The sequence below is a fragment of the Cololabis saira genome, chromosome 20 (assembly GCF_033807715.1).
Source record: "Cololabis saira isolate AMF1-May2022 chromosome 20, fColSai1.1, whole genome shotgun sequence".
Classification (NCBI taxonomy): Eukaryota; Metazoa; Chordata; class Actinopteri; order Beloniformes; family Belonidae; genus Cololabis; species Cololabis saira.
The window spans coordinates 21,330,468-21,351,512 of NC_084606.1; the positions used below are offsets into that span (position 1 = coordinate 21,330,468).

The following is a 21,045-nucleotide window of genomic DNA, read 5'->3' on the forward strand; positions in this document are numbered from 1 at the left end:
ATAATAATAATACTATTACAACTAGGGGTGGGTATTGGGAAGGACCTCACGATACGATACGCATCACGATACTTGAGCCACGATACGATACACATTGCGATATCCCGATTATGCGATATCCCGATTATTATATTCTACATAGTTCACCGAAAAATTTAAAAATGCATTACACATCTTAAAATCCAAGTTGTATATATGTACATCAGATGATAGTGATGGATCTTAAAATCCGAGTTGCACGTTCATCAGATTATAGTGACAATTCATGGGACAAACTGAGTCAAAACAATGTTTTATTATAACTATACAAGCTAAAGTTACAACATATTTGTATATGTTTTTCATATTATTTACATCATATGAAATTAACATTAAATTTAGTATGAGGTTGCTTTAATTATGTGGCAAATGATAATAAACACAAGAAAGATGGGTACTAAAACCAAGGACAGGCACAGTGATCAGTCAGTATAGATATAAATCCATAAATAAATAAACCTCTGTCCATTATTTTTCATTTCTTAAGGACAGGCAATTGTGTTGTATAAAAAATAAATTATAAAATGAAATAAAACGTGAAATAAAACCTGAGCTCAGTGCAGGGCCCTCCCAGGGTTGGTAGAGAGTGACAATGCCCAGGACTGTCACTTAGGTAGGAGCACTGGGTGATATAATGGGAAAAAGATCGGGGATAAAAAATATATTAAAAAAAAAAAAAATCGATATTCAAATTTTGAATATCAATATTGAATCGGCTGGAAAAGTATTGCGATATATTGCCATATCGATATTTTTGCCCACCCCTAATTACAACTATACTATAGATAATTCACCATTAAGCATCAAGAAGCTGCTTGTTTAGTGAATTAATTTCATACTTTGTCACTTTCTCTGTCCATCACGATCAAGTGGATGACTGGAGTTGATTCTGAAACCTAACCAGGCTTGTGGGTGTATGGTTTTTCCTGTGTTTCATGTTCCCAGTGGACGATGAGGAGTCAGAAGGAGAAGAGTTCACTGTGAGAGACGGTTACATTCACTACGGCCAGACAGTCAAGCTGGTGTGCTCTGTCACCGGCATGGCTCTTCCCAGACTGGTAAACTATTCAACTATTTGAAATTAGGAAAGTGAAGCATGAATAGAAATGCTAAAGAGCGTCCTTGCGAGACTCTTAAGAGATTCAAAAGGCAACTTAAACAGAGAAACTATAAAAACATAAGACCATGTTTGTTTAAAAAATGTTAAATGGATGTACACTACAATTTTAAATTGTAATTAAGGAATATACTTATTGTGGTATTATTCTGTTGGTGCTTATAAAAGTTCAAATTGCTGTACTAAAAAAAATGAAACCTGAAGGAAACTGCCTACCGGACTGTGTCCATAGATGGCAGAATTAAAGCTTATATTTAGATTCATGCCAAAGCTCCTTCCCTCAGCAGACAGGTATGAGTCTGTTTATCGACTGGGAATTGTATAAACAAGTGCATTTTTTTCAAATGTTGAAAAATAGATGACGTGTGGGTGTTTTTCCCCCCTCTACTAAATAAGAATTTCCTAATAAAGTTTGATTTCATCCTGTGACTCATGTTTTAACTAAAGCACCCAGTGACATTTCATCTTAGGTTCTTAGTCTGTTTTTAAATCTCGCTCTAACCTCCTTTTTACCTCATTTTGCTTTGACCCGTTTCCAAATGACCGCACTCTTTTTTTTTTTTTTTTTTTCCTTCCATTGATCGTATCTGCTTTCCCGCTTTACCTTTCCTCTCATCTTCCATCTATTGTTGCTTTTATCCTCCAGTTAAATATCCTTTTTCTTTTCTTTCATTTTTTCCAGATCATCCGGAAGGTGGACAAGCAGACGGCGCTGCTGGACGCTGACGACCCGGTCTCCCAGCTCCACAAGTGTGCCTTCTACCTGAAGGACACAGAGCGCATGTACCTGTGCCTTTCCCAAGAAAGGATCATCCAGTTTCAAGTCAGTGTCATTTATTTTTTTTATAACTTTTTATTTTTTCCTTTTTCACAAATAACAGAACATTTCCCCCTTACACAGACAATCAAAAAGTGCATATTAAGTCGACATTAATACAGACAGCAAGATGACTTATTAAGACAATTCCCCTTCTTTTACTACAACCTATTTCTATCAGTATCCAAATACAATACAACATCTCCCCATCTTTGGTCAAAAGTGTCCATTTTCATCTGTAGCCTTGCGGTCATCTGTTCCATGATGTATACCTGCTTCAGTCTCTGCTTCCACTGTGTTACTGTCGGTGATTTACTGTCCCTCCAATTCACAGTAATCATTTTCTTGGCAATCAGTCACAAATTCCGCAGTATATATCGCTGTTCTGCGTTATACGTTTCCTTTGCTACAGCTCCCAACAAACACACTATAGGATCCAGAGGAACATTTACCTTGACAATATTTTTCATTTCTGCTTCGACATTTTTCCAAAACACTTGAATTATTGGACAATCCCAAAAGATATGTGTGTAATCCCCAATTCCTCCACAATTCCTCAAACACATTTCAATCAAAGGTGTCTTGACAAACAAAGAAATATTCAGGGGAGTGTTAAAATATCTCATTTTTAATTTCCAATCAAACTCTTTCCATAATTGACTATTTAATCCCTTGTGACTGTCCATACATAATTCTTCCCACATCCTATCTTCGATTATAATATTTAGTTCCAATTCCCATTTTTCCTTAATATTCAGTGTGTTTTGTGTATCAGTTGAGATTCTTTTATATATCTGAGATACATGCTTTTTATTTGGGATACCCTTCTCTATTATAGAAATAAAATATTGTTCAATTTTATTTGGACTTTTACTAACTGTCTCTCTCTCCATGTGGCTTGTCAGATAGTGTCTTATTTGGAAATATCTGTATAAATCATTTGATACAAGTCCAAATTGTTCCTGAAGTTGTTTAAATGATTTAATCACTGTGCCATCAAATAATTGATTTATTGTGATAAGTCCCCTATTGGCCCATATTCGGTACCCACCATCCTCTATTGAAGGGGGGAACTCTGGATTACCTAAAATCGGCATGGCTCTCGAAATTGAATTTGGGCAGTCAGTGTCATTTAGACCTCTTTTCCTCTTGGTTGTGTCCCAATTATGACTCAATTATTCACATTTACAGTTCATGACAGTGTTTTCCTTTAGCGACGATGTGATGCTCAGGTCTGAGTCCCTCATGCTCCTCCTCCTTTCCCCTCCGCCAGGCCACTCCATGCCCCAAGGAGCCGAACAAGGAGATGATCAACGACGGCGCCTCGTGGACAATCATCAGCACAGACAAGGCTGAGTACACTTTCTACGAGGGCATGGGCCCCGTGCTCTCGCCCGTCACCCCCGTGCCTGTGGTCGAGAGCTTACAGGTAACAGAGGAGCTTTTCAGCTGTTGCACTGCTCCATCCGTGAACATTAAGACCGCCACGGCGTGAGGTCGATCCAGGTGTTTTACTGAGGTGCTTCGATTATCTCACCTGTTTTCAGCTAAACGGAGGAGGAGACGTCGCCATGCTGGAGCTGACGGGACAGAACTTCACTCCAAATCTGCGGGTTTGGTTTGGGGATGTCGAGGCTGAGACTATGTACAGGTGGGTCTTTGATGCTGGAGGCCTTTACTAGGGGGGATTTTCTTTCTCAGCTTTTTCTGGGAACTTAAATCTACCAACTGGTTGAAAGTCTTATTCAGATCCGTTGTTTGAATCAAAGAAACATCTGGCTCTTTTGATCAAGATACAATGGTAGTGTTGAACTTCACCTATTTTTATCAGAGCTTTTAGATCTCAATCACACAAATCTTCTTTAAGTGAATGAATAAAACAGTGACATGAATGAGTCAGTATTGCAGATGCTTTAGAAATGCTCAGTAAAATACTGTTGAAGCCTTTAGAAACACAATCATCACCCAGATGAATTCTTCTCAGCTATAGTGATGTAGCTTATGTCTAATCATACGTGTCAGCCTGTCATGGCTCAACTGCTCAACACTGATTGTTGATTGAGCTGAAGACCAGACATGTCAATATTTCTGTGCATATTTCTTTTAATGGCGAAATTTGGCAAAAATAAGATTGTAAAGTTGATACACACTTGAGATGCAGGACTCTTGAAATAACTCTTATTGGTGTTTTTAGATTAGACCTTGTTACTGGCCAGTGAAAATGCAAGGGTTGTTCTTGCCTCCCTGATGCCGGAAGCCGAGTTTCGGGGAGGGAGGAGAAGTTTAGTTGGCCTGGCTGGCTTCACCACCATCAGAGGAACTGGGGGAGGCAGCGTTGGCTGCAGGAGATGGAGTGGGTGCCAGATGCATGCTACCCTGAGGGGTTCCCCCCTAAAACATGCAGAACAATTCAACAAAACAAATATCACGTCCAGTCTTCCTCTGCCGCTCCTGCTGCTCGAAGCTGCGGTAGACCTGTCCAATTTGCTTTGTTAGACGTCTCTCTTTTGAAGCATTTCAACAATTTTATCATAAATTACTGCATCCTGTATGATGTGATTAATCTACCTCAGCAGCTACAGCATTCTAGTTTAAAAACATCTCTTTTTAATGGTGCCTCCCTGAATTAGTATGGAAATGGAAATCTAAAAACAAGTATTTTAAGTGTAATGAGACTTATTTTGACTACAAATTGGACATTTGGGCAAGAAATAAAGACAAATGTTCTTGGAAAGAATTTACGTGTTTGCAGTGATGATAGACCTGATGTCCTCAAACGAGTACTTTATTTTTACAGACATCGTAGCTTGCTAATATTACTCAAATATATCAAAAAAGCATGCCATGTGAAGCTGCAGACGTTATTGTGCATAAATATACTAGTTTCAATCATAAAATTAGGGTAGGATTTTTACGTTGTCCATATTTCTGTCGGGAGCTGCCATAGAAGACTTTCATTGAGATCCCAGCCCTCATGTTTTTTCCCAAATTAGTGTAATTTCATTATGAGACCACTAGATGGTGCAGGCGGGTGTCCTGGATGAGGACAATGGGTCAATGTTCGTACAAATGAAGTATCATGGCGCAGAGCAGCAGAAATGTAATGTCCTCATATGAGAACGTAGGGTCTTCTGAAAGATATAACATGTGATGTACTGTACATTTGACAGCATGAGCTCAGTCTGACGTTGTTGCTGGTCTTCTCTCTTCCCCGCTCGACACCACCCAGGTGTGCAGAAAGCATGCTGTGCGTGGTTCCCGACATCTCCGCCTTCCGCGAGGGCTGGCGCTGGGTGCGGCAGCCCGTCCAGGTGCCCGTGACGCTGGTGAGGAACGACGGCATCATCTACTCCACCACGCTGACCTTCACCTACACGCCGGAGCCGGGGCCGCGGCCGCACTGTAGCGCCGCCGGGGCCATCCTGCGGGCGGGAAACGCCAGCCTGCTGAGCAGCGGCCAGGAGGCCAGCTCCAGCGTGTACGGCCCCAACAGCACCTCCGGCGCCGGAGTCACGTCCTCGTCCTCCACCGCCGCCGCCGTGGTGTCCTAACACACGCTGGGCGCCCCCCTCGTTACAGTATGCCTTGAGAGCAAATATACCACGAGGTATACGAAGACTATAGGAAATAAACCGAAACTGACTCACTCTGAAGTGCTGCGTATCAAGTTTGGCTGCAAAAAAAAAGCTGAAATGGAAACGCCGGCGGGACAAAGGATCAAACGGGGGAGGGGGGGCATTCGAAAGAGTGACATCGAGAAGGTGTGGGCTGACGCAGAAGTGTCCTCGACACCCCCCACCACCTCCCCACCTCCCCCGTGGTTACTTCAAGGACCTGCCTGTCTAGTCCTGGTGTCTGGAAAGAGTGGAGTTCCTGCAGGCTCAGAGCACCAGCACCTTCCTTCAGCTGTGAGAAACCACAACAACAATACATCCACCGAGCAAAAGCAAAAAGATAAACAAAAGAGAGCCTTGAATGGGGGGGGGGAACATACTTTTGTGCTGCCCTGCTTCCACCCGAACCCTTCATCCTCTTGTTTTTTAACGATTCCTCCCGTTTCTAAGTTGTTTTGCGCCGAACCCTCGAGGAGGCTGGATGTATTGTTGTTGACGGAGTCAGAGGATGCAGAGGGACACACGAAAACGTGACAATTACATAGTTTTTATGGACCAATGATCTTGTATAAGCTTTAGTAAAGGTACATTTTTCTCCATACCTTTTTTTTGTATTAAACATATAGTACACTTTTGTTACCAAATAGTTTCTATTCTTCCTCTGAGCTTGGGCTTTGGTTTTCCCTGTTTGAGGTCCAAATTTCCAGCCTGTATGTTATCGCGATCTTACTACAAACGCCTGCTTTTCAGTCTTTGGATTGATTCTTTTGTTTTGATACTCTTGCGTACTCTTCGTTTTGGGGAAAATCTGAAGTCTGGTTTGTTTTATTTACATAAGCGAAGGTTGTGTTTTTTGTTTTTGTTCTTTTTCTTGAATGGGGAATAACCTCAGAGGGCCTATTTTTTATCATTGGTTTTTATGAAGTCTTTAAAAAGAAAAGCTTTAAGCAACGCCTCTGCCTTGCCTACGATACTCAATGTGCGCTACGTCTCCTGGAAAGTATACACAGCAGTACATCTCACACGGAGCCATAGCTACATTTGCAGAATATGTGAAAAACAAAAAAAAGAAAAGAAAACGAGTCCGTTTGCCATTTTCAACCTTATGTAATAAGCGTAATCATTAACTTAAAAGGATAGCCTTAGTACTGTATACCCTTACTGTGTACACAGTTGAAGAAGTCACATATCTAACACCCTATATTTGTCGCTCACTTCTAGCATATCAAAACATCGTAGTGAAACTCGTCTCCAACAGAACCATCGTGGTGTCTTCCAGTGTGTGTGTGTGTGTGTGTGTGCGCTCTACTTCTGGTGGCATTAATATCTGATGGTTTTCCAAAAGAGAAAAAAAAGAAAAAGAAATAGGAGATAGATGGACTCTTTAATCTGATGTGGCCTTACTGAAAACTTAAAATACAAAAAAAAAAAATGAGAAAAAAAAATCACCTTTTCCTTATCTGCTGTTTACTTGCATCGGGGGAGGCCGTGCAGACCCAGTGCATCGCTTCTCCGTCGCCAGACTCCAGAAAACACCTTTTTCTTGCAAAAAGCAGCCTTCTGAAGGACGTCTGATCCTTCTTCTTGCTGTACGCCCCCCTCCCTTCCCCCCCAGTGTTTCTCTAACTCTCATTGGTACAATGTCTCACGAGCGCTGTAAGCTCTTTTCAGCCTTTTTTTTTTAAATTGAAAAATATCCTGTGGTTTACTGTCTCTGCAGAACCAAGTGTGTGTACATTATGAACTCACTGTCCAACTCGTTGCACTCATACATGTTCATGGCGACTCCGTCTCCCGCGGGAGCATAAAGGCCTTCTCAATGTGTGTTATTAATTGAACATGTGCATTTCCAAACAGCAATATTGTACAGGTCATTTCATCATGTTTTCCTTTTATTCTCTTAAATCTGCCTGAGCACTAGTTCACCAGCCAGCAAATTCGTTTGTACGTGAGTGTGTGTCTTTTTCAAATCGTCGCTGTGACGACGAGAGTCAGACTCGCTCCAGTTGAAAGTGTTTTCCAGCTCCTGTCCAAGAAAAAAAAGAAAACGATTGGGTCTTTAGTTTGTTTCTGATGTCTTCCACCTGGAACCAAATGTCTGCTAAACTGCGGGGAAACACTCGTTCAAAGGCAATACTTGTGATCTCGAGACTACAGTACGACTGTAAACGCTTCGGGGAAGAAGAACAATACTGTAACTTGAATGTCTGCTGAATCTAAATGAAGAATTTCAGAATGATGTTACTTTGCGATAGGAACAGAAAAGGATTCGCTTGCACCCCTGTCAATGTTTAGAAATAAGAGAGAAAAAAAGAATTAAGTTATGCCCCCATTTTTAACATCCTTGCCCATCTGTTTGTCATTCATGTTAAATGTTTTATATTGTAATATTGATATTTTTAAATTATTGGTACAAAGTCTCCCCTTGTTTTATTTAAAACGGGGGGAAAAAAGTGGAAAAAAACTTTAAAAAAAAAGGAAAAAGTGGTAAAAAAAGAAAAGAAAAAGAAAAAAAAGTGCATTATCGCCCCGCTGCCTCGGTGGGCTGAGGGAGTGTAGGGTTTGTTTTTGTTTTGTTGTTTTTTTCTCTCCGCTTCCTTCCGGTCCTGGAGCGGTGGAGGACTTCCAGGTGCTGCAGCTTCATGTAGCATCAGAACCGAGTCGCTTCTTCACACCGAACCCTTTACTCTGCGAGGAGAACAACCTTCACTGTACATGTTTAACACACGACTGTTTTTAGTTTTTATTTTATTTTTTCATTTTTGTTCTTGTTTTTTTTCCCCCTACGTCTTCTAAAATCAGCAAGTTTCCCGCGCATCCTCCGCGCTGGCGTCACACCTCCCACACACTTCTCTCCCGCAGCCTTCAGCTGTTTCTGCGGGGGGGGGGGGGGTTGTTTACATGTTGCCTCTCTAAGCCCCGCCCTCAACTCATTTTTTTAATTAATGAATTAGTTAATACATGTGTCGCCTTGACAATCGGAGTTGGTTTACAGTTTATTTCTGGTCTTGGCAAAGGAGTCAACAAAATGTTACACGGACCTGGCGACGGAGTTCATTTCACCCGCGTTTGCGCTTCCAGGATATCCCGGCGCTGGTTTTCCTCTGTGTCCAGTCACGCTTGTTTCTGTTGTTTTGTTGTTTTTCTTAAAAACACCTCCGGGAAAAAAAAAGGAGAGAAAAAAACCGAAGCTGTTCTTGTGTAATGTTTCTATGAGCTCTGAACAATGTATGTATCCTCTAATATGCCAAATGTCTTTTTATAATGTAGTTTTCATGCACTGCTTAACATTTTGGGGCAGAGTGAGAGGCAGCTTTAAACAAATATTTAAGAAAAAAAAACAAGAAAGAGGAGTGTGGAGCCCTTCTGTCGCACTCAGCCTTACTACTTCTTCAGACTATTTGGCTGTTTGCACAACAGAGAGCTTTCCTTTTCTCACACATTTCATCGTCAGTCTCGATCAGTCATCGTTTTTATATTTAACTGTTGATTTCTCACTCTTTTTTTTTTGTTTTTAACCTTTTATTTTCTTTTTTTTTTTAGCTTTGCTACAATCGAATCACTTTTGTGTTGTCTTCATCTCCCACCCTGCCTTCTCTTTTTCTTTCTTTGTCCTCCCGCTATCTTGAACTTCTCTCACTGTATCTGTGTATTATTCTAGTAAATGGTAAGCAGAGGTGTCATTGTGGTAGTAAACTCAGTGCTCAAAGGGTTGCTGATGGTAGAAACCTGTGCCGTTTGTAACATTTAGCAATAACGTCAAAACAAAGGGGACGGTTTTTTGTTGTTTTTGTTTTGTTTTTTAAACATGTTAGTTTGTTTTTGTACATATTGCAGCTCCAGATCATGCTCAAATCTGTATGTCATTAAAAGAAGAAAAAAAAACAAGAAAAAACTTGCAATATTGGCATAAAAATGAAAATAAAAAAGGTGATATAAAAAAATCTCGCTGTGTTTTTTAATTAAAGCTTAAGCATTTTTTTTAATTTTCTTTTACACTTTTTTACTTGTAAAAAGTACAAATAAGTGGCCCAGACTTCTCCATGTCATATGTACAGTAAATTTCTTTGTTCTTCCTGCGGCTGTCGGCTGAAGACGTTTAAGAAAGCTGCTCAATAGCACAGATCTGCAAATTACAAGCCAGTTAAATCAACGTTCACAACTTTATACATTCAATTATTTGCCTTAATGAGGCATATTATCACAAAACTGAATAAAATACACATTTTTCGATCACTACTGACGAATAACAGCAACATGGAGGAGGTGTAGTGAACAAATAAACTTTCATAAAGATGCACAGAAAACAGGAAGAGGTTGCTACATGGATGCTGCTATATTTAACAGTGAAACTGGAAATCAGGCGGGTCGTGGCGGGAATCCACGCTTGGAAGGGAACTCGCAGGTGTTGGAGTCCCACGGGGCGATAAGGTCTCCCGGTCAAGTCCTCTTTGATCACACAGACGGCAGGTCAAGGACGACAACTGTTTATACAGAGGAGGGTTCGTCACAAAGCCTTCTGGTCATAATCAAAGTCTTACTGGAAAGCCTGTCGGTACGTTTAAGATCCTGCGGGTGCTCAGCATGACTTTTTTAGGGTTTTCTCAAATTTCATTTAACCTTTAACATCAAATTACTTCCCTAAGGAATGGATTGTGATATTCAAGATTTTAATAGTAACTTCTGTTTTATCTATACGAGTAATTTAGTATTTTCTGTGCTTGAGAGCACATTTATGGATGTTTTAAGTGAGTAACGAATCAAAAAAAAACAATATAATTTGGGCCCAGTTATATCTGTAAATCTGTCGTTCAACGAGCCAATGAGACTCTCATCCCGTGACATCATCACAGTAGATCTATCCGGCTTTTCTGACCTGATCTCCAAACTTCACACAATGCTGCATTTTGCCGTATCTTGGAAGTGGGTCACAGAAAGCTGCGGCATCGATTTCAGATGGAATACAAACTGGAGGGCGGTGAAGCGGGCAGGGATGATAAACCCAGAGATGCCCGCTGAAAAGTCTGATCTGACCAGAGTGGGCCTCAAACATCTGGTTGGGTCATATCTGCCTTTAATATCGGATGACGTTGGGTTGGCGTGACGATATCGAGAGTAGCCAATCAAAGAGCCTCTCCAATGAACCTCACTAAACACCCACTAAAAAAGGTCTTTGAATGACATCAGAGTAGAGGTGGGTAGTAACGAGTTACATTTACTCCGTTACATTTACTTGAGTAAGTTTTGGGAAATGTTGTACTTTTAGGAGTAGTTTTGAATCACTATACTTTTTACTTTTACTTGAGTAGATTTGTGAAGAAGAAACTGTTACTCTTACTCCACTACATTAAGCTACGTTGAGCTGTTACTTTTCTTTTATCCCTTTTATCCGCGTACGCGTCAATCTCATGACATCACTGGTGATTCTTTGGGAAAAATATTTGCTTTTGCATGTTTTGTCACATTTACACAGACTCAAACACACACACAGTTTCTATGAGTTCATGTTTGTTCTAGTTCTGCTGGTTAAAAAAGAAAAGTACAAAGGCTTGAAATTTTATGCTACTTGTAATTCTTTTTTTTAATTCTGTTATTTTATTTATTTTATTATTTATCAAAGTACTTGAATTTACTTTAAGATTATTTTAATTTAAGCTATTTTTTATTAATTTTAATTAATATATTACAATATTCAATTTAATTTTCCTGGAGATGATTATTTTGTACTTTTGTCCGTCTGAATGGTTGTGTTAAAAAAAAAATCAGCCGTTACTCAACAGTTACTCAGTACTTGAGTAGTTTTTTCACCAAGTACTTTTTTACTTTTACTCAAGTAATTATTTGGATGACTACTTTTTACTTCTACTTGAGTCATATTATTCTGAAGTAACAGTACTTTTACTTGAGTACAATTTTTGGCTCCTCTACCCACCTCTGCATCAGAGGCTCCGACAGGGCCTTCTACGGGTCTGCAGGTTGGGAAAGTCAAGTTGAGCAGAGACTGAACTTTGAAAACACTTGTAACACCTTCACTGTCCCTGGTCAAAGTTCCTCCTTCGTCCTCGCCCATTCATCCTGGCTTCTATTTCACACAAAACTAAGAACATGAATGCCTGTTTTTCTCTTCATTTGGATTTGGAAGTGGTCCCGGTGCACCAGTGGTGCTGTAACTGTTTATGAGATAGGTAAGGGAGCATAACTGTGTTTACTGCAGCTGGGGGAGGATCCAGATCCGGCCCGTGCTCCCTGGGAGCTGGGTGGCATCGCTCTTTAAACAGCTCTGGATACTGGAGGTTAAAAGAAAAACATTTGGCCGTGCTGATCCGCTGGGATGGCGCTGAATGTAAATCAGCACCGCTCTGCGGTAAACCAAATTATCCATGTCACGTCACACTGGGCTAAAGTACCGTAGCAGCTCATAAACTAGGCCTGTAAGCACTGTCAGGACTTTACAACGCGCCGCAGATTCCCTTCATGTGTTTGCACTCGCGCCAGTGCTCCCACGCAACAGACGCCTCGGTCCGAGCTACGTCAGCTCGCTCCAGGCCGAGTCGCGGATGCCGGTGTAGGTGAAGCGAGTGCTGGCTCCGCTCGGGGGAGTGTGACCGTTTTGCTCGGCTCTGGTCCTGCCGTCGTCCCCCTTGGTGGTTCTGCTTCCAGCGGACCTCCCTAAGCTGCTGCTCCTGGCGGCGCCCCGCCGGAAGCAGCTGCAGCAGGTGAAGGTGGCCAGCATGCCCTGGCGGAAACGCTTGTTCATGAAGCAGTAGATGATGGGGTTGACGCAGGCCGAGGTGTAGGACAGCAAGTGGATGAAGGAGATCGGGGCCCCGGTCAGGCGGTGCGCCGAGCGCCGGTCGAACGCCTGCCACGCGTTGACCACAAAGATGGGGGTCCAGCACAGGAAGAAGAGGAAGACGATGACGAGGAGCATGCGGATCACGCGCTTCTTGGCCATGAGATTGGAGGTGGAGCTGCTGCCGCACACGCGCCCCACCGCGGGCTCCCTGCTGGAGTTCCCGTAGCCGCTGCCGCTCAGGATCAAGCTCTTCCTCTTAGACGGCTGCAGGTAGCAGCCGTCGCTGTCGCCCGGCTTGATGCTGCCGGTGCTGGACTGTCTGTCTGTCGGGGGGGGAGGGCACGGGAAAGAGAAAACAGCATCGTGAGTAAACAGGACTAAAATGTTCCCGCTCTTTTGTTCCCGCTCTTTTGCTAGTCTGGCTTCAGAAATTGTAAATAATTCAGTCAAGAATGGTCATACATGTAATAAGATTTTTTTTTGTTTTGTTTTTTTTTTACACATCCTACACTTAATTTATCACTCCTTGCAATTTATAGTATGTTTTTTGTTTTGTTTTCATCTTTGTTTTTTGTTTTTTTGTCTTTGCTTGTGTGCTTGTTACTTGTCCAATATATTCTTTTTCAATGTTTGAACCCAAATTATTTGTTTTGTTTTGTATAAAACCTCCTGAGTCGAGGTTCATCAAAGGGTAGGCATAATAAGCCTTGGTTTCAGCCTATACCTTTTCGGTGCCATTTAATATATTGGACTTTTTTTTTATTGTTGTATTATGTTGTATCCAAATGGACCGAAATAAAAAAACTCAAAATCAAAAAGATCGTCTTAAAATTAGTGCTGTCAAGCGATTAAAAAAATTTAGCGATAATTAAGATCTGTAATTAATTAATCTAATTAATCCCTTTTTTAATCTCGCCTAAAATTTGCTGAGGAAAAGCCCTCAACTAGAGGTGTTCTCCTTTGAATTCATTACATTATTTTAGCAGATCAAAAGATTTATATATAGCAACAAAAAAAGTGCAGTGGTAGTCTAGTGGCTACAGAGGTTGACTTGGGGTCTGGAGGAGCCAGAATGGCAACCAAGATTAACCCTAATTGCTCCCTGTGTGTTTCTCTCTCACATGTAAGTCGCTTCGGATAAAAGCGTCTTCTAAATGACAGTAGTCATAGTATAAAGTCATTTATTTATTTTTTTAACAGATGCATTCCTATCCATTTACATCCACTTGGCAAGAACATTCAGCAGCCTCTCTGTCACAGATGTGCGCATGTGCGCAGTGATCTCCTCCAGTCTAGTTTGGGGAAGAGCGTTGCTGTGGCAACATCGTTGCTGCTAACGTTAGCTCTGGCTGTCCTCGCTACCGGGTACTCTGCGTTTATGTGGCTAAACTTGAGCTGCTTCGGTGGTTCGCAAAGTCCTTTCCACAAAGAACACATATCACTCTACCTTTATCAATGGTGCCGTCGGGGCGTTTTAGAAATGTATAATCACAATGTTCACATGCTCCTCTATTTTCACTCCTCTTCTCCGCTTCTCACTATTCCCCCTCATAGTCTACCAGCGTAGCTAAACAAGCCCAAACATAGTGACAGCCAATCAATGTCCACTTCAAGGTGTGACTGACTATTGTTTCCCACCCTTTCAAAATAAAGTCAACTTGCAAACGGAAAAAGTAAAGTTAGAGATTAAAAAATAGATTAAGTGATTCAAAAACATAACACGCTAAATATGCCTGTAATTAATTAATTGCAAATAACGCACTAATTTGACACCCCTATTTAAAATCTACCAATGTAAAATCATTTGTTGAAAATGCTCTTAAAAGGTTAGAGTTTGCTGTGAAAAATATGCCAACGACACCATTAGTAGGTATTATGCATATATAACGCATTTGGGCTAAAACCTGCATGAGCCAGATGCGGCCCAAATGTCATGAGCTAGTTTTGACATGGGTGATGGAAAGTGCTGTGAAGCCCAGAGGTGAGCCAGATGTGGCCCAAAAGGCCCATATAACATCAGATTTGGGTCTGTCCTGTAGGATATGTGGAGGGCTTAGGCAGCCGCTCTCTTCTTGAGTCGAAGGTGTCAGTCGCAGCCAAAGGAAAGTGCAGAAATGGGCCAAGTTTGGGCCGAACGGCTTCTGCTATCTGCTGACAGCTACCCTGTAAGTACTATTCTGGCTACAATCCACTTTTGGAAAGTGGGGTGAAACAATAGCAGGAACTACTGCTGCCGGCCATTGTACACCGTGGTCGTGTGGTGGTGAAATGCCTTATGGGAAACGGTTTTTGAGGCAGATCGGTCAGTTGTATAAACGCATAAATAGACATAAACGCTTCATGACTGAGTTTGTCTTCTTTGCAGTTTCTATGGTGTCTACTATACAAACAAGAAAATAAAAGCTCAAAAGTCATCCTTTTAATAGACGCTTTATGAGCGTGCAATATTTTATTCCTACGTAATCAATCACCATTAGAAAGAAATCAATAGGTCACTTCATTGCACTATAATGACTTGTTGCTGTGATACGATTAACAACGGAGCCTCGGCCTATTTTAATTAATTCCCACAGATAAAGTCTTGTCAGAAAGGCAGAAAGTATTATGCAGTATGTACGGTGTTCAGCTGCTTCTGATGCAGGTTTAATATGAGAACAAAAGAAGCACATTTTGTTTCTGCACCCGTACCTCTGGACTTCCTGCTGGACAGCTCATTCCTGATCCCCCGGTAGAGCTCCAAGGAGATGAGTCCGTACGCCGTCATCATGACGATGCCGGGGATCAGAAAGAGCATCAGCAGCAGAGACACGTACCTGCAAGGGACACGTGGAGGAGTAAGGGTGAGCATAGGGCTGTTCGATTTTGCCCAAAAATAAAATCTCGATTTTTTTCTCTCAAAATCCGATTTTCGATTACGATTACGATTATTTTGTGAATTGACAAAAGGAAAAGAAATGATTTCAAATATGCTGTTTTTTTATTGAACATTTGCCCCATTGGGCTTTAAGTGCAAACTTTGCTCTTATTAAACCAAAAATGAATGAATAAAGTGCAAAATTCTCTAAAATAAGTTGAAAAAAAGTTTAAAAAAATATAATAAAATATAAAGTTTTATCTCTGAAAAAAAAAATCAGCAAATCAGCATTTGCAAACATACAGTAAGTTATATTTCCAATTAAATAAAACAAGACATTTTCAAATTAAACTAAACTGGGTCTTTGCATGCTAAATAATAATGAAAGTGAAAAAAGTGAAAAATCGATTTTACGATTTTCACGTTTTAACATCGTTCTAATTACATAATTGCGATTACGATTTAAAATCGATTAATCGAACAGCCCTAGGTGAGCATCAGCCAGGATCTGACCTAGAGGCCTCAAAGCCCCCGGTGGACTAGCTTCCAGCTCACCAGGACTGATGGATGGCGTCGTTGGGCCACACAAGGCGGCACATGTGTCCGGTGCTGTTGTTGAGGCGGGTGAAGGGCTTGAGGGTGCTGGAGATGGGGTAGGGCAGCATCAGTAGGAAGGAAACCACCCAGGTGGCGCTGATGACCTTGGCAGCGTGGGACTTGGTCTGCCACACCCTGGAGGTCAGCGGGTTGCAGATGGCGCTGTAGCGCTCCAGGGAGATAGCCACCAGGTTGAAGGTAGAAACGCTTACGGAGACACCTGAACAGAGAAGAAACCATAAAACTGACGATAGGAGGTGGCGAAAATGAGGCTCAGGTTGAACGTCAAAGAGCTTTCAGCTATAAATGGAGGCCTAAACATGATATCTGCATTGATTCTAGAGGTAAAATCAGTTTTTTGGGATCTTTCCAGCAGGGCAGGAGTTAAACACCCAGCAAGGAAGAAGATGCATGAATCATTTCAATCAGTTATCATGGCGAATGTGCAATTTCTAACAAGATCACGCCTAGATGTAGCTGCAAAATTATACCGTATTCACAGCTTCTGGATGAAATTTAAATTTACAAAAAAAAAAGGACAGAAAGAGACTGCAGACAGAGTGCCTTCTGGGATACGTGCATCCTTAAAGCTTGGAATGAAGCTCTACTAACTACCTCCAACTCCTTAGATCATATTAAACTAAACAACAACAAAAATATGATTATTTTGTAGCTCCCAGACATCCCAACATGTCCGCTGTTGCTTGTAATAAGTCACATTAATGTTTCGTCACATTAAATTAATCACCTGAGCAATAACAGACCACATCCTGCGCTGTCTGATCAGCCTTAACACACTCCGTAACAATAACAGGATCTATAAATACGTTCAAATTATAGCTTAGAGTGACACACAAACAGATAAACACACGGACTAAATGATTTAGCAATCCCCGAAGAGAGCGTCTGATCTCCTTGTACGGCTGAGAGGAGCAACGGGAAGCGAGGAGGGGAAATTAAAATCACATTTCCTCGCCGACCTGTAATTGGATGAGAATGAAATATTAGTATTCGGTGTGCCATCTGTAATGAGTCCACCTTATTGTGAAGGTCCCAGCAGGGGCTGACTGCGAGGAGCAAGAAGAAGTCATCAGAATCAGGGGCAAATTAAAGCCGCGGAGGAGTTCGCTCACGTCCCCGAGCGGACTGACTCATCTCCTTTGAAGCTGTCAGTATGGAAAGTTTCAACGCTTGAATGAAAATTAATGGAAATAAAGTGGCTTAGAATACAGATAACATGATGTGTTCGTGTCTTCACACGGCGGAGAACTCAAAAATAACAACTATGTGACCTCTTGACCTGAAAATCACTCAAAACTGAAATGGATGCTGAACTCTTCAGGAAAGCAGACCATCAGTACGTAGAATATGCATTAAAAAGCACTCAGCGACGGAGAAAACTGTTCGGTAAGTCTTTGGGAAAAGAGCTGAGTGCGTGGTGGCTGAAGTGTCTGCTTCGTAAAACCAGTCAGACGAGGAGACGGCATTCACAAGCAGCTCCGTACCAGGTGCCTGCAGGTCGTGTAAGAGCACGGCAGCTTCAAGGGGAAAACTTCATCTCCTCTGGCTGGATCTAATGTGGAACAACTTAGCAGATGAGCTAAAAGTGCAACCTAAACACGCTATCGCTACTCTGACATAGATATATGAGCAGAAGTCACGCAAACAGAAGACGGGCCAGTACGGCCCTGTAGGTCTGGAGCAATTTTTACACGTGACGATTCGTTTTCTTGGACACAATGAATCTATTTTTGTGCATTAGGACTCTGTGAGGAGGTTGATTATGTGGCAGTGGAGCAACAAACGAAGCGATCATCTGTGTTTCTTCTGTAGAATCATCACTTTTACACCTGATTTGTCATTTCACTTGCTGTTTGGTTAAGTTTAGGCACCATAATCCCACATCTAGGTTTAGGAAATGTATTTCTAAAATAAATTCACCGTGTTTACCACAATTTATACGTTGTTTTTAACCTCCTACATTCTTACTTGGAGACTCTTTGCAGCCTCACAAGTCTATCAGGGAACCCAAGTACGGCACAAAATATTCTCCATACAAACAGAGCTCCGTAATTTGGAGGTTTGGTGTCAGCGTAATGCTTTATACATTACATCACATCTCCGTGGAAGCGGCTAACTAAACAGACGCTTACAGAAAATGTGTCAACTGCAGCAGGGTCGTTCTTGACGGTGAATGTTACGTTTGGAGTGTTTGTCTTTCTCAGCTTCTGAGCTGATTATATTTGACGTGTCCCTGTTGACACTCAGAGGCCCCTCAGACTGCAGCTTTCACTCAATATGTGTTTTTAGGTATTAGAAAATGTAAACAAGAAATCATGCCTCTGTTTATGTTTCAAAAAAGAAAAAAAAAAGAAATTGCCTCATCTGAAATCATTAAAATACCTTTTTTAAAACAAACTCCTGCATGTGCAGCTTCCACCTGGTTCTGCTAAACATTTTGGTTGTTTTGTGTGTTTTATTTGAGGCAGAAATATGATTTTCAAAGATCAGGAAATGAGAAATATCAAGAAAGTTTGAAGCTGGAAAAACGGATCTTGTGCCGGATACATGTCTTCCCTCTCTCTCCAGTCAGGACTGTTTTAGCTCACACTCATTAAACCTCCAGAGTTCATTCATTCTCTGTGAGGTCATCAATATCAATTACAGATGACTTTGTCACAAATTTCAAGCAAAACGGGACAAATTGTTAACATTGAACATCTTTGGCAGTTAATATCCACCACATCCTTGAACAGCTGTTTCCGACATCCACATACCCATGAAGTACATGACCAGCTTGCATATGCCGATGCCGAAGATGAAGTCCCTCATGAGGTTGGGGATGAGCGTGAAGGGGATGCACACCAGGGAGACCAAGAGGTCACTGATGGCGAGGGACAGCAGGAACAGGTTGGTGACCGTCCTCATGCGCCTGTTCCTCACCAGGACGGCGATGATGAGGCTGTTCCCCAGGACACTGAGGAGGAAGATGAGGCTGTAGAGGACGATGCGGACGGTCTGGTTGATGTCTGAGAGAGGGGGCACACGTGGAGGCAAACATGCAAATGTCATTCCTCACACAGGAGCCCTGAGACATTTTGAGTCACCCTCAGCATCTCTCCTTGTCTCACGCAGACCATGTCAATGTTTTCAGACGTATTTACACCCCTTAAGCAAACGTAGCTCTAATATTCATAGATCTGTGACTCACATTCAACACTGGCGCTCAGTATGGGCTTTTTTTGAAATCCCCTGTTGCGTCTCTCCAGGCTGTTGTAGGGTCTGGGATTAAAACTTGTGTAGTGGACTGAATAGAGGATCATCTCCAGACAGTTTGTTTTTGTTAATTTTATTATTATTGCTATTCTAATATGTAACTTGTTTGCAGTATTGTTTTGTTTGTTTACTTGTGAAAAAATAATACAAATTTAAGTTTAAAAAATAAAAAAATATAAACTTGTGTTTTATGTTCTCTATTTGAATCCATAAAGCGCACAAACACGTTTCCGTTCAGTTGACCATGCAGGACCAGTGTGTCCTGATAAAATGAGCTTTTATGGAGGAGTATCCAGGAGCGCAATGCGCGCTGGCGCAAGAAAACTGCCCAAAGCTGCCGCTCATTTGAGACTAACTCAGTCAGTTTAAATTGGAATAATATTCGTATCAGATATAATTAAAATATGAGACTATTTTACAAGAACTATTTTACATGAATAAATCCACTTTACCTTGAGGTTCAGGTGACAAGTCCCGCTCACCGTCGCACTCCGAAATATTGATTCCGAAATTGCACAAAATCTTATTGAGATCCGTTGAGTTTATAAGCATATCTTGTATTGTAAACGGCTCCATTTCGCTTTTTCTGTTGTGTTGGATCAAGTCAAATCTGTCAAAAGGACGGCAGCAGTCATGCTGTGAAGAAAATAAAAATACTAGAAGGAATAAAGTGCGCCAACGTTTTTTCTAAACATCCATTAAAAATGAGAAAATAAGAGAAGCAGCAAGAGAGGATAAGAGGGTTCTGTGGGAGGTCCAGTGCGCTGTGCGCTCCTCTGCTCTCATCCAGCTGCCACAATGTGCAGGGACCGCACTTTGCGCAGCTCAGCCCGCCTTTTGGACCCCCAACTCCTCCCCTTTGCAAGAAAATAATCTTTAGTGGTTTAATTAGCTGGTAAATATCTAATTGTGCCCTGTTTCCGTGATTATTTCCTTACAGGACAGGAAGAGTGAAGCCAATCTGCAAATTTGCTGGTACCCTCTAAATGTGTTACATGCGCTCCCTCGCACACACGCTTTGATTGCTGGTGTGAACATGCCGGTGGCTCAATAAGTCAAGATCTATTCTTTTAGAACGAGTTGACAAACAGGCTGTCATGATCAAAACAACTCTCATATCCCAATATATTCCAAAGAAGTCACGTGTTCAAACAGCACTGTCTCACTATGAGGAAGGGAGGGGGAAAAAAAAGAAACAAGCCCAGGGGAATGAAGCTGTTCAGCGTGAGACAAACAGTTTGAGATATTTCAGGCCCTGTTGCTGTCATTCACGGCTGATCAAACACAAGAGACGTGGGGCATTTTGTAGCAGAAATAAATCCACTACAAAATGAAACATCAGGAGGTTGAATGGCTCCAGAGGAGCTGAACAGCCTGAACAGGCAAATGAAGACAACTCTTTTATCAGTTTAAGAGAGTCTGTCCCTCAATATGTACCCAAAGTACTTGTGAAATGCCAATTTAAAAGGTTGTCCAGGGGAAGAAATCCATAGATGGCACCGATGTGATTCAATCTTCACATCCTGAGAGGTGATGGAGGATGGTGAGCAAGATCCCCCCTTTTAACAGTATGTACAACCAGAATCTGGGTCAACAACTTCCTCCTGGATGATGAGCCAATAGGACAGTGAGACAATAAACTGGGATACCTGCCATGGCAAAGTATCCCAGACGTTAGTGGTAGCAAGGTCCACAAAAGCAAGTGTCAACTCCAAAACGTGTGGATGAAAGGGTTTGTTTGCTGAACCCCTCACAGGACAGGAGCCTCATAACTGAAGGACCTGCCCATGTGGTAAGGAAGGACTAGGGCGGGGGATCGATTCAAATATCACGATCCGATTCGATCCGGTTCGATTCGATCCGATATTGATTTGGGTTATTGTTAATAAAACTGTTTTTTTAGCTGTTACATGGATTATATGACTGTCTAGTTAT

At 41.7% G+C, this 21,045-nt stretch overlaps 3 protein-coding genes across 4 annotated transcripts in view; 2 read left to right on the forward strand and 1 right to left on the reverse strand.

Moving 5' to 3' along the window:
* Positions 1–8,431, forward strand: part of rbpjb (recombination signal binding protein for immunoglobulin kappa J region b) — a 60,435-nt gene extending 52,004 nt beyond the window's left edge. The window contains exons 7-11 of the mRNA XM_061709457.1: positions 985–1,097; positions 1,839–1,979; positions 3,247–3,402; positions 3,521–3,624; positions 5,203–8,431. Coding sequence (XP_061565441.1) covers positions 985–1,097; positions 1,839–1,979; positions 3,247–3,402; positions 3,521–3,624; positions 5,203–5,524 — 836 coding nt within the window. The 3' untranslated portion in view covers positions 5,525–8,431. The remainder of the gene's footprint in view (positions 1–984; positions 1,098–1,838; positions 1,980–3,246; positions 3,403–3,520; positions 3,625–5,202) is intronic.
* The window catches only part of smim20 (small integral membrane protein 20), a 118,925-nt gene that overhangs the window by 95,416 nt on the left and 2,464 nt on the right, over positions 1–21,045 (forward strand). The gene's annotated exons all lie outside the window — the stretch shown is intronic.
* Positions 11,531–19,894, reverse strand: cckar (cholecystokinin A receptor). 2 transcript variants are annotated; one of them, XM_061709933.1, is made up of 5 exons: positions 19,563–19,894; positions 18,612–18,863; positions 15,793–16,054; positions 15,072–15,196; positions 11,531–12,706 (listed from the first exon to the last, which is right to left on the reverse strand). In XM_061709933.1, the coding sequence occupies exons 1-5, from the start codon at positions 19,684–19,686 to the stop codon at positions 12,114–12,116; spliced, it is 1,356 nt and encodes a 451-aa protein (XP_061565917.1). In that variant the 5' UTR covers positions 19,687–19,894; the 3' UTR covers positions 11,531–12,113. The 2 variants fall into 2 exon arrangements, with proteins under 2 accessions (XP_061565917.1, XP_061565918.1); XM_061709934.1 differs by lacking the exon at positions 18,612–18,863.